Genomic DNA, 13,872 nt, shown 5'->3' with positions numbered 1-13,872 from the left:
AGAAAAAAAATCGGCACTTTCTTTACCCCACATTTATTTTTAAATAAATGAAAAAAAAACTGCAGAATTCAGGCAATTGAAGATGTCTGACAAACGAGAGCATGCAGCAGCTTCAGGTGGTTCGGGACTTTGCTTCTGTGCTTGTAGCTGAGCCAAGATAGGTGTTTTCTTCCTCTGTGGGGTAATCCATCCAAATCAGCGCCCCTCCTGTAGCCCAGCTGACCTCTCTCCCCTCAGAGGTGCCACAAAAGCCATTATTCTCTCCAGTACATCCCCAGACTGCCTCACACAGCCACGCTTTTCCTTTGCTAGAATCACCGCCTCAGTAGTGTATTACATATGTGTAGTCACCTGTTATTATAATATTAATTCTGAATTTGCACCAGGCAAAATTACAGGCATGAACAGTATGTTACAGAAAGAAGGTTTTATGATTGTCTGGTGTGTTAACAGAAAGGAAAAAGCAGTATAGGGTGTTGAATTCATTACAGTGTATTGCTTGCCAGAAATATTCAAGGGCATCTGGTTGAGACTAAAGGTTTCCACTGGGACTGGGATGCAACAAAAAAAGTCACACGAGTGGGAGGTTTTTACTTTTATTAGGGCATGAGTGTACGGTCAGATGCATATCTTGTGGGACAAAGAACATTTTAACATAAATGTGTGGTAGTCTATAGTAACTGCATAATCTGGGTCACAGTGCTTTAAATTATGCTAATGGTTTGTTTATATTCTGGGATATAGAACCAACTAAATTCATTACATTCCCATGCACATCAGAGCCAGATGCACTGGGTTGCCTCACCTAATCAACATAATCAATTAAAAATTGATGATTAAAAAATATTCGGCAACAAATTTCATTATGGATTAGCCTGCTTTATGTCACTTCATTTAGACATTGTTTGGATGGAAAACTTTACACCCACGCTATGCTGCAGGCTTCTTGCTATAACTTCCGTTTTCTTCTGAGTTCTAGTGTAATTTATCAAACTTTCATTTCTGGTAATATGAGAGAACTTGGGAAGCTCGATATCCCATGTTGAATGATTAGTCTGTTAGAGTCTCCTGCCATGAAGCTTGTGCATTAAGCAGTGTTTGGCAGTGAGTTGGGAAGCGATTTGAATCAATCAGCTTGGGATTAGTTTATTTATAGCATGCACAAAATAATCATCAAGCTTTTGGTTCACATCAAAGTCAATTCCAAAAAGAGTCGATTCCAAGCATTGAAAGCCTAGGCTTCAGTTCCACACACACTAATTTAATTCACCTCCTGTGCACACACAGCAAACAAAATTCAGACTTTTTGCTAGTGAGACAGCCATTAGATACTTATGCATTTATTTTAAATTTATGCACAAGAGGGGCAGTTTGGATTGCATATTATTTCTTTTCAGAATAACTTCATACATATGGGAAATTAATACTTTTTAGCAAAATGTCTTCCAAAATATTTCATACTTAGTTTATATTATACAGTGTATGTTTGTGTGTATGTATATATATATATATATATATATATATATATATATATATATATATATATATATATATATATATAAATATATATAAATAGATAGCCTTTAGGAATGCCTGTGACAAAAGAAGAATGTATTGAAATCATTCCCATGCCTGGATCAGGAAGCTGTTGCAAGATTACGATAGACATGCAGTTACATGTATAACACCAGATGTGTTAACATGAGTTCATCATGAGTGGGAGAGACAACTCCGATTGTGCTTACAAAGAAATGGCAATCTTGTAGAGGATGTATTGTAAATTAACTTACATTTTGCTAAAAAATTGTTAATTTCCCCTATGTATGGAGACTTTTGGGACACCCTGTGTTTTGGAACAGGAGTTGATAGCAACATAGTGATTTGCTTTTTTTCTTTTCTTTTTTTTCCTGCTGAAACATGAAACCATATTGTATATTTGTATATTAAAGCTACTTTTTGGTACTGCTAGTGTATATTATATATGGTATAGTATATACATTGATTCATTCCTCTGCTCCTCATTTGTCTCTTAAGCTTCATTGCTGTGGAGCCCATAGACACCTACTGTGTGCTCATCTCCTCTAAAGTCGTATACTTCATTAAGCCTGGGGAATATGTGGATCGGGAAGCCATTTTCCTGGAGGTAAAATATGATGATCTTTACCACTGCCTGGTGTCCAAAGATCATGGAAAAGTGTATGTTCAGCTCACCAAGAAAGCTGAAAGCACTAGTAGCGGTGTAGCCATTCCTGGCCCATCACATCAAAAGCCCATGGTAAGAAAGCTTATTATTTATTCTGGATTTGTGAGGCTTCATTTAGTCTGTAAATAAATGAGCTATCCCCTAAGCACTCTTAGTCTGACATCTACATTAAAAGCGCTGACCCTTTCTTTCCACCAGGTTCACGTATGTAGTGAGAGCCTGGCAGTGAAGATCTCGCAAGAAGTGAACTATGCCAAGAGCCTTTACTATGAGCAGCAGCTCATGCTACCCCCCAGTGAGAATGAAGATAGTTTACTACTGGACTCCTGATGAAATTAACTTGCATTTGGTAGATGTCTGTTTATTTTTCATGCACTGTTTTTAAGGCATACATGAGGAATGAGTATGCACATTCAGGCAGACATGCTCTCACTATAGGGTTTGTGTCATGTCTACTGTAATAATTCACCATCAAGCACATTTAACTAGAAAATATGCAAGATTTTACTTCTCTGTTAAACATAGAAGATTGTTATTTTGTTTTACAGTAACAACTAATCTTGTATGTTTGTTTATAGGGCAGTTATGGCCAGTATGACACTATTGTCCATGTACATATTGTGGAGAAATTTGAGAGACAAGATTAATGTACAAAACTGCCTTTAAAATAGTTTTCTATATAAGTGAGAGAATTGTGTGGATGTGGAAATTGCACTGATGTAGATGTAAGAAACTGCTGCTGCCCTCACTGATTACTGTAGCATAAGTATAGTTTTATATTATATATATATATATATATATATATATATATATATATATATATATATATATATATATATATATATATATATATATATATATATATATATTACATTACACACACACACACACACACACTGTTAACAGCTACAGGGAAGTGTAAATAATATCTTGCTGCACATTTACCACTCATTATGTCGAAGAGCCCTGACAAGGAAACCTTTCGAATTTTATTTATTTATATCACTTTTCCTTCTATAACTCATTTTCTGTGATCGTGGCATTTGAAAAAAATTAAATCTTGTAACTCTTCAGTGATAATATATATATTTGACACGCAAACCATGCACCAAAGTCTGTAGCACAGAATGTTATGAGACTCAATAATCATTTAATCACTACACTAATACTTTGACATTTGGCCTGGACATGAAATGCATTGCTTTTGTTACAAATAAATTATTGTTAATCTGCAGAGGTTGCAAGTGCAGGATTGTGCAAGCTGTGGTGCCTTTTTTTTGTTGCAGGTGTTTTTTGTTTTTTTTTTTCTCCCTTAATTGTTAGATCTTCCTTTCTTTTACATCATACCTTATTATTTATACCTCTGATTGATTCTGATTTTCAATTATCCATTGTCTACCACTACAATTTATTTGTGTAGCAGCCTGGGAAAACCATTCACACATCAAATTTTCAACAATGTGAAATTCTGAAAAGTGCAAGTTTTTCTGAGCTGAAATGTGTGTTTCTTTTATACATCTTAACCGCAAGTAAAGTTTTCAATTCTGGTTAGGCCCAAGATTCAGTTCCAGTTTCACTTAAGGCACACCAGTGCATTCATTGTCTAAAAGCAATTACTGATTTTATTTGCATTTAATTTAACATGCAATAAATAAGATATACAAATTATAATATATTATCTATTACATGTTTTATCACATAAAACCACCTTGATCACTTCACTTCAGATTGGCTAAAATTGTTGGCTAAAAGTTGGATATAATTTTATTAGGCAATTTAAATTTGTTGTCCATTTTCATAGAGCGTGTAAGTGCTCTGCTCTGTTTTGATGATGATGTGAAGGTGCAACAGTGTTGCAGCCATTTTGACAGCAGGAAACTGTTTACAAGCTAATTTTATTAGACTTGTGTACATTTTGCTACAGCACATAATGAAGCATCCAGCGACCTGATCAAAGCATGACCTTCGTGCTGTGTGAGGAAATCACACTTAGCTAGCAAGGTTTTAGACATCTTTAGTAGACTGACTGCTTTTATTGCTGTGTTTGTTAAACTGGCTCCTTACCCAACATGATCTTTATAGAAAACCTAGGCAAGAATATAAAGTAAATAGCAATATTTCCATGATGTTTTGGTGAAATATATTTGTTTTCTTAAATAGAAGATACATCAAAGTATATCATTGGCCGTTTTCTAGAATTCAGGCCCTGCGATATCCGATGGGTTTTCCCAGACCACCACACACAAGGGAAAAAATTGTAATTTACTGACGATTTTTTTTTTATTTCATTTTTTTTTCTGCACATTGTTTTCATTTCTAACTGTATCATACCACTGCTATTAAAATCATTTCAACTACACTGATCTATGCATATACATACGTTAAGTTTACAAGTTAGTATTTGTATGTTAACAGGTTTACGAACGACCAAAGACAAGACTTTGAAATGAATTAATTCATCCTTCTCTCTTTTACTCATGATAGCCTAGCCATCTACCGACTACTCCAAATGTAGAAGAATGTCAGGTTTGAGTGAGTTGTTTTTCCTCATGTTGTGATAAATTAATAGGAATTTCTCTTATGCGTACTTTAGTCAGCTTGGACACTATTCCAGTAACAAACTCAACAAATTTGAAGGGTGTTTTATTTACATTTAGTAGTATTGTAGACTTTCCCTACATAAGTGAGTGGACTAAGAGGATACATGTGATGTACCAGTTCAGTGCAGCAGTGTGAAATGATAGTAGGAAAAGACAACTGCCCAGAAATGTCAGGTGAATCACAGATTGTATAAATCTCATATTGCTTTAAGTGTATATATTGTAAAGCCTAATAAAACTTGTGGTTTTTAGATTCAAATCAATCTTTTTGTTTTGTCCCTTCGCCCTTTTATAGCTTTGTTTTGGTTAATTAGATACATGTAGAATACTTTTTTCATATTTGTTGTCTTCACATATTTCATGAAATGTGTAGCAGTTCTTTTGAGGCAATTTGTTTTGTGTTTATTTATTTATTTATTTATTTATTTATTTATTTATGTCTATGTATATATTTATCACTTCTCAGCTGAATATAACAGTCCTTAATTTCATAATTAGAAGGAAACGTGAGGCTCATATCACCGTCACAGAGATCGGTAATGTGAGAATTTATATGGAGATAATCTATAATAATTCTTCTCTGCTGTGCTCTTGTTTTATGATTTATTATTAACAGTTGTCGTTCATCCCACTGCTCTTTTGCAGACTTGTGTGAACTCTTTATAAACCTGGTGATGTGCAACCTTCCGCCTTAATTCTTCTTCTTGACTGACAGTGTAATGGCGGCTCCAGGGTCTCCCCCTCACTGAGGAGCAGCTCATAGAGCATTTGTCTACCTTTCCCCTGCTTGCACACAACTTAATGATAGATGTACACAATGCCAGCCAGCCCATGGAGCCCAGGCTGTTAACACCAGCAATCTTGGCCTAAGGATTTCACTGTGTATCCAGGATAATCTATCTAAAAGTTAAACGATATTATATTATGAGCCAAATGAAAAAAGTTTTCACAGCATACGTTGTGGATTGTCCAGCCATCTGTCAGTGTTCCACTTGATTTCCAGGTTTCACCTGACACATCGACTTAATCTGAGATTTTTTGATGTGTTTTGAGTGGAAGAATGTGTTCAAGAAATTGAACTGGTATTTTGATCAGTTCCAACGAAAACATTTTAAACCTCAGCAAGACCCAAGAATGCTTTTAATTCACAGCAATAGTATTCTAGGGAAAATTAAGTTTAAATGAAATGAAAAGAAGTTTAAATGTTAAATTAATACCAGAGTCATCTGATGAATGTAGCAACAAGTACATAACCATACACACAGTTTATGTCTGGGACTAATATGTAACCGTATCCAGGCTATGTACTGTAACAGGGTTATGAAGTGTGACGTGCCCCTGCAGTGCCTCTGAACAGCCGATATGTTCCGTCTTTTCCACCTGTGTTGGCTTTCGTGAAGCCCTTCTATTCCCTTGACAGAGTTCATCACCGGGTGAACTGTCCATCCAACAGCCTCCTCACATTAATCTCCTATTTGGCTAACCTTGCTCTGAACTCGCCCTCTGAGATTTGAGCTGACTTCTCCAACACACGTGCAGCCCATGACACAGTGATATGTCATGATCCCACATGAAAAACTTCCACTGGCAATAGTGGCTGTATGAAGATCCAAGGTTTTGAGTGGAAGCGCTCGCTTCGATTTTGTGTCACACTGGTTGGAAAAACCTGCCAAAAACCGATAGCACTGAAATCTTCACTTTTATGGACTTATACTGACGGTTTCTAATCGATTGTTCAGAAGTCATTACAGTCTGGAAAGAGAAATTCAGCCTCAGTGCTTAAAACTAATTTACATGAATGTGTTGTAAGGTACTTCTGTGTAATAGTTGACATATAATTAGGGAAATATTTTAACAGTTCTACAAGCCCAAATAAGTCAGGGGGATTTTTATGTAGCTCATTTCGAGCAACACGTTTGACAAAGCTTAAAATGTTGAAGGTGAGCCAAGATAATTTGAATAAACCCACAGAAAGGCATCCGTTAGCCCTCCAGTGGCCGACCCTTTGCAGCGTGCTTTCCAGTTAAGAACACACTGTGTTTGACAACTCTGCCATGAGCGCCATGAGCTTAAATTTGGCCAGCCTGCGGTGCAGGAATGCTGACCATGAAATGCCTGTGAGTTTTGGCCCAGAAAGAACATGCTCGCTGCCAGGAACGTACGTTTCTAACCCGAATGAATCCACACAAAATATTGCTCACTCGCGTTATTTTATTATCAAATACTGTTTATTTAGTGTTGACAGTAATGTTGAGATAGATACGCTGGATTTATTTACAACATGCTGGAGAAGGAACTTGCATCGAGTTACCTAAAAAGCATGTGAAATTAGTAATATTCTACAACTTTCACTAAATCCATGGCATCTGTGTGTAATTGTACTTGAAGTCTTCAGACGTTTCCAGAACTTTTTCTTTCAGAAAATCGATCAGTTATGCAGTCTGTATTCCCACCGAGCTCATGGTGCAAGCTCGTCAGCAAGCCTGTGAGTCTTTTAGACTAACGTCAATATTTCCAGCAGACGCAAGTACAAATCACGACTTCATGATGAATTACATCCATTGTGATATTTATGCTGGATAAACAAGCCACCATGATACACCGACCCCCATGATCCTGAAGTCCTTTGCTACAACTTGTTTGCTGTTCCAGGGACACGGTGCTTTTGCACTCAGTTTGATTAAAGGATTTTTCACATTCCATCCTTCCCTGCAGTTACTTATTTAAGTCCGTCCCTTGAATGTGTTCATGCACGTGTAGCTTCCTGAAAACTTGTGGATTTCCTCCAGAGCACCCTGTGGCAAGATGCTGTGGCAAAAAAAAGAAGAAAGAAAGTCAAGTATGTACATGGAGAGTCATTTTTTTTTCAACAGCACTGTTAGAAAACTGACCTCTTGAGGATGACGAGAAAGTGCATGGTCCATGGCAGCACAACGAATGCAGTGTTAGTCCTGACTGCATCTACAGTCTTGTATGCCACCATTTCAGGATTCAGAGGAGGAAACAGCTGAGGGAACCTGCCAAAGATAATAGAGAATGATTTGACCAGAGAGAACATGGGATGGGATGGGGATGGGAATTCTGATATTAATGAAATAATTTAATTTCTATTTGCACCATTGGCCAGGTCACACTACAGTACCTGACTCGCATGCCCTGAAACATCTCCGTGTCTGTGTGGAAGGGAAGTATGGTGGTGCAGTCCACTCCTGGACAGTCCAGCAAGCCCAGAGTGAGACTCTCCATGAAGGCGTAAGATGATGCTTTGGATGTGCAGTAGTCGATGGCCCCAGGGATGGATGAGAGAGAGAGGATGGAGTTGATGCATACCACGTGGCCATGGCGCAGCTCCAGCATGCGAGGCAAGAAAGCTTTTGTGGTCTGTAGGGAAAAGAGACGAGACCCATTTTGCATTATTCAGCTTCTTCAGACTGTTCCTATAGATAGCTTGAGGAATTTCCAATAATGAAAAAGAAAGACTTCAGCACAATACGGTGAGGATTATAGCGACGCTATGGGATTCAGTAAGTCCCGAAAATCACGCAGCCTGCTAAACTGATTCATTTAGCAGATGTTTGAATTTTGGCCCACGTTTGCCGTTTGATCTCAAGTCAAAGGATTAATAGATTGCGAACTACTATTATTACATCTGTCCACTGGCCTTGCCATGCCCCAACATATCAAAGGCCCCTCTTTCAACCCCTTCATGTGTTTTGAATTAGGAGCTCAACAAATTAACTACCACCTTCGGCAGTGGTTACTTAACGTATATCTAAAACATATGAACGTCACCTCTGATTAGCGTCGCCTATAAATTTGTTCCGAGCAATGCAGACAAATGCTGGACTGATAGAATCATCCAGATTTGCTCTGGACATTCCTGTAATGCAGTTTCAACTTCACTCAGTGTTTTATTGGAAATGCAGCTCTGGGACGTTTTTTGAAGAGCAGCCAGTTATCATGACTGGGTTTGTTGTTTCCGAACTTCTCTATAAGAGCCTCTTGATTGTTTCATATGAGGAATGCGATGTTTAAAACAGTATTTTTTCCTCTTCTTGGCAATAACATTGATTAATTATGAGGGGAATATTCCAAAACAGATAGCAAGCCAAACGATTGGAAAGTGTTTAAATAAGTATGAGATGTTTTGAAATCCGCAAAGAAGCCCATGTGCAATTGTTGGGTTCAGTAGAAGGTTACTGTGGGATAATACTGTTGCATATGCTCAAGAGAACAGAATGAGCTTGAACACTGGTGTTTGTCCTTTTGCTTACCCAGAACTGCCCAAGTGTGTTGATGTGCTGTGTTTTTAGAAGAGCATCGTCGTCACTGTTCATCAGACTTTTCCCATGAACCACCGCTGCATTGTTCACCAGAATAGTCACATCCCCAACCTTTTAAAGAAGCAGAAACTTTCCAGTTTATTGATCTCCCCAGAGATATTTGTTACTTTGTGTATACATTTCTTAGCGTGTGCACATTTATCATTCAAGACATTTCCTTTCCATACTCTGTCTGATGACAAATTTGGGTTTTTGAAGCCAACTCAGCTTTAAAACATTTTTAAGGTCAGTTGTGTTACTCATTTTCCTGTCAACAGCTCCGTCTATAAATTTCAGCCTATGCAACAAACCCTTCCTTCAGTTTTATTACAGTGCAAAATGAGAGACTTTCTTGTTCACTAAATCTGCCTTCAGGTGTTTTGCTGTTGTAATTGAATGCCTTTAATCTAATGTTGATGGACATCATGTGCCATAAGGCATCGCCTTTTCATTCACTGCAATAACATTCCACTCCTTGGAGGTGAAGTGAGCAGTGCAAACATGGTGTGTTTTACGTTACCTTTTCCCTCACCACCTTGGCCTGTTCGTACACCTCCTCCCTATTTCCCACATCACACACAAAGTAGTGGCATTCTGTCCCCGTCATGGAGATCTCCTCGCACGTCTCTCGTAGGCACTTCTCCGTACGGCCCCAAAGAATTATCTGAAGGAAAATCAATATCAGAACTGAGCATCCAAAACCTACTCAAGCTTTTCTCGTCCTTATCGTTATCCACCAAATGTGATTACCGCAGACAAGGATTTCAACACACTTCCTGTTGAATCACAACCTATTACTGGAAGTTATTGAACTGTCAATAAGCATTTATGATATGTAATTATACAACACAAATTTTGCATCAACAGGGTTTTCCGTTCTTTTCTTATTACATTGTGGAAATTGCACATACAGTACAGAAGTGATCCGCAGACGTAAGGTCGAGGAACACTAAAGTATCCCTTTAACACAACCCAGAACATACAACAATCCCTGTGATCGCCAAAAATCATTACACAAACAACGAGCTGAAGTTCCTTTGGGGGAAAAGTTGATGATGTATTCCTGTATCTTTCTGTAGGAGAGCCAGTGAGAGTGATAGCAGACGGGGTCGGCCCGCGGGGGCTGCTCCACTCACTGGCTATTAGATGTGTCATTCAGGGAGGGGGTCAGAGAAAGGTAACAGAAGAATGAGTCCTCCTCTCTCGGCCCGTCCATCTTCATCTCTCTCACTCATACACAAACACACACGTTCAAAGGCATTATGTGGCTCAGTCGCCTGATGAATTCTTGTCTGCTTAATATCTCAGCGAGGGAGAAGAGAAAAAGAGAACGACAGAAATCGAGAGGCAGAGAGAGTACTTGGATCAGTAGGAAACAGGTGTGGGCTCTCAGATGAACGGCAAGCCTCCTGACTCGTGCCTAATCAGTGTCGCAATCAACACACACACACACACACAGAGACAGCGTTCCATTATCAGTAAAAGTTCAGCAGAGGAGCAGTGTTGCTGGGGTCAGACTGGGGCCATGGAGCTTCTGCCTCTGTGCTTTTACCTCAACACGACACCATTTACATACTCTACAGCTTCCTTATGGGAATTCTACTTTGTAGATACATGCCCAAGTTTGTTTCTCTCTCTTTCTCGCTCCTTTCACATCAATGCAAAAACTGATTTGATGAATCAGCTTCGTAGTCGTATGAGTTCACACATTTGCTTTTGATGTGTGAGTCAAACAGGAAATGATTGAGTGTACATTAAGAATCTTTTCAGGGATCAAATCAATGATTCTATGAGTCTAAAATTATTTTTTTTTTTTTTATGTGTTCCAGTTTATCAGTTTCAGGACAGCAGATACACTTATCACAGGAATGGCTGTCCTGACATGTGTATGCCTGCTTTGTTTGGATTACACACACACACACACACACACAAACACACACACACACACACACACACACAGACAGCTCTATTCCTGTGGCTTTCAGTTTGAGTCTTTCTGCAGCCTGCACAATAACACTGATGACATCACCAGCCCTACTCCACTAAAACTGGCTGACCTACCAATGAACTTGGCTGTAATAACCAATCTGTAAGGTGCTTTTTGCCTACTACACCACCTGCATGTGATCCATTCACACACCCACACACAGATGTACACGCCTACACTCATGAGCATGATCTCCTCACGTACGCTCACCTTGGCTCACACGCATAGTCTCGTAAACTACAACAGTTATTCCTGTCACTCAATCTCATCGAAAAACATCCTCGCACCTAAATCATATCAGATATCCTTCTGTAAGGTTCCTTTAAGGTTCTCTCTGAACTTATAAAAGATTGTTCTCAAGGTTGGATTTTTGACTGCACTGCCAAGAAAATCATAGCCATGATGCGTTGAACTTTGGTGAACTTTTGGTTCACTGTAAGGTTTTTGTGTGTGTGTGTAGTGCAGGGAAGTTATGAGGGAGAAGGTTAAAAAGTCACAGATCATTTAAATGCAACAAAACAGTCAGTCTTGCCTGTCAGCACTCCATTGTGGGGCATTTGTAAAGACAGAAAGGCTTAGGAAACACCTGTGTTTGTGTGCCCGCAGAGGAGAATCTGAGGAGGCACATGAAACACAACCGAGTCTGCATTCATTTGAATCCAAGTGCTATGACTAGAGTCTAGACACATGAACTAATCCCATCACGTGGAGAAAGTATAGCATAGATGCAAACTTTGAGGATATGTGGAGACATTTTGTGCATGGTTTACCCCATACTCTAAGGAACCGGTCAACAGGGGAAATGAATTATGAACCATTTACTCCAGTAGTTTCACAGTGTTGAACATTCAAGGGTTATGCACTTATTCAGTGCAAGATCTGGCACGTTCCCAAACCTAATATTACATGCATTATACAGACAGGGCTGTTCCAGAATGGAGACAGATATGATCTGTATGTCAGATTAAAACGCCAGATTCAAATCTCTTTCAGCTTTCTGTTCCCCAAAACTTTGATCCCACCAAGAATTACCTGCAGAAGGCGCATGCGCTCTCTCCTCTAAAAAGCACCCCTTTTGTACCCTGTGAGCAGACTTTAGTACCTTTTTGGCTCCTTGTTTGGCGAATTCTTTGGCCAAGTGGCGTCCGATTCCTCTGCCTCCTCCGGTGATGAGCACCACATCCACGCCGAGATCTTTGCGCTTCTGCGGCATCAGCAAACGCGCCGCGGCTTTCAGGACGCACAGGAAGATTTGGATAGGGAAAAGCACCGCGCAGCACAACAACTTCAGATCCATCATTCTGATCGAGAGGAATGTCCGACAGTATGGTTAAACGTGTTTGGAACTCGTCATCTGTCAGCGGATCTCTCGTTCCTGGAGGCAATCTCAGGAAATCTCAATAAATAAACAATAATAATAATAATAATAAAATAAAACAGCCCTCCGGTATGGAGTTAACGCATGAGCCAGGTGTCCCAGTCGCGCTGAAACTCGTGTGAGTGAAGTGTTTCTCTGACTGACGCGCACTGAGTCCGCGTTACGAGCCTGACGCACTGATAAGTGAGAGAAGTGGGACGGTGCTCTTATGTACCGCCTCAGCATCAGAGCACACTTTGGCTGATGGAGTCACTCCATGGAGGACGCCTCATACTTTCAGAGGTCATCGTGACTTGTTTTTCCCCACAGCGATCATCTTGATTTTACACTTGGTTCTGGAAATTGAACACACTCCATCACTGGAAAGTGATGTGAAATCATTTATTTATTGGGGTTTTTTTTTTTTCTTCTTCTTCTTCTCCCCCTTGTTGGATCAGTAACTGAAACACGAGCTAGGCTACCTGCATTAACTCCTTCAAATACACATAATTGTAGGTTCAAATACAAACATTTGAGATGTTGATGATTTCAAGGCTTTTGATTTATTTATTTATTTCTTCCTCATTTCAAACTTTCAGTTCTTTAGAAGCAGCTCCCCTAAGCTATATCTCTTGCTTTATTATAGGCTGTAACCACATAGACACATACATAAGAGCCATCTAAAAGTTCTTCCTGAAAGAATTCCTTTACGTTCTTTAAAATAATGGTCCGAATAACCTACAGCACCATAGGCTCTGCGTAGAACCTTCTTCTTCTCAAGAACCATTTTTCATTGTATATGCTTCTTGAGTTGAGCTATATGGTTCTTTGGAGATTAAAGAAGTTGTTTATGTTTCATTACAGGTTCTTCAGACTCATGTATTGGTTCTTCAAGGTATCATCCATTAACAGGTTAAAGTGAACCATATAAGGTTCTCTGTGGGACTGGAAAAGGTTCTCCTTAGAACAAAGCATTGTTTCCTTAAAGCACTAACTAAGGGTTTTTTAGAGAACTTATGATAACATGGTTCCTTGTGGCGCTGCTGCGAAGAACAATTTCTGTGTTCATTGTGCAACATAAAAGGGTTCTCCTATGGCATCAGACTGAAAACCTCTTTTTGATTCTAATTGGAGCCTTTATTTTTAAGAGTGTAGAGAATGACTTCAGATGGGAAATCTGCTGTAGAGTTCTACATATAACCTTTAAGGGTTCCCCAGAGATGCAACTGAAGATGTATTATGTTTTCTGTAATTGAGTTTTGTTTCTATGTGCTTGTGCTAAATACGTAATGGTTCCATCTAGCACACTAAAGGCTCTTCAGACATTCATTCACTCATCATCAGTAACTGCTTTATCCGGGCCAGGGTTAATGTGGATCTGGAGGCTATACTGGGAACAGTAT

The 13,872-nt window shown here is 39.1% G+C and overlaps 2 protein-coding genes across 8 annotated transcripts in view; one reads left to right on the top strand and one right to left on the bottom strand.

The window, feature by feature from the left end:
* vps13d (vacuolar protein sorting 13 homolog D) overlaps positions 1 to 5,062 on the top strand; it is a 55,410-nt gene extending 50,348 nt beyond the window's left edge. For all 7 annotated transcript variants that reach the window (XM_053686546.1, XM_047160552.2, XM_047160553.2 and 4 more), the window contains 2 exons: positions 2,035 to 2,275; positions 2,402 to 5,062. In XM_053686546.1, the coding sequence (XP_053542521.1) occupies positions 2,035 to 2,275; positions 2,402 to 2,533 (373 nt within the window). In that variant the 3' untranslated portion in view covers positions 2,534 to 5,062. The remainder of the gene's footprint in view (positions 1 to 2,034; positions 2,276 to 2,401) is intronic.
* Positions 5,063 to 6,985: 1,923 nt separating this feature from the next.
* Positions 6,986 to 12,678, bottom strand: dhrs3a (dehydrogenase/reductase (SDR family) member 3a). Its single transcript, XM_017486380.3, has 6 exons — positions 12,215 to 12,678; positions 9,646 to 9,789; positions 9,078 to 9,197; positions 7,946 to 8,184; positions 7,695 to 7,820; positions 6,986 to 7,611 (listed from the first exon to the last, which is right to left on the bottom strand). Exons 1-6 carry the CDS (start codon positions 12,410 to 12,412, stop codon positions 7,527 to 7,529), a joined length of 912 nt encoding a protein of 303 aa, XP_017341869.1. The 5' UTR covers positions 12,413 to 12,678; the 3' UTR covers positions 6,986 to 7,526.
* Between the last annotated feature and the right edge of the window lie 1,194 nt (positions 12,679 to 13,872).

This window comes from Ictalurus punctatus, chromosome 15, assembly GCF_001660625.3.
Source record: "Ictalurus punctatus breed USDA103 chromosome 15, Coco_2.0, whole genome shotgun sequence".
NCBI classification, from domain to species: Eukaryota; Metazoa; Chordata; class Actinopteri; order Siluriformes; family Ictaluridae; genus Ictalurus; species Ictalurus punctatus.
This window is presented reverse-complemented; position numbering and strand designations above follow the sequence as displayed.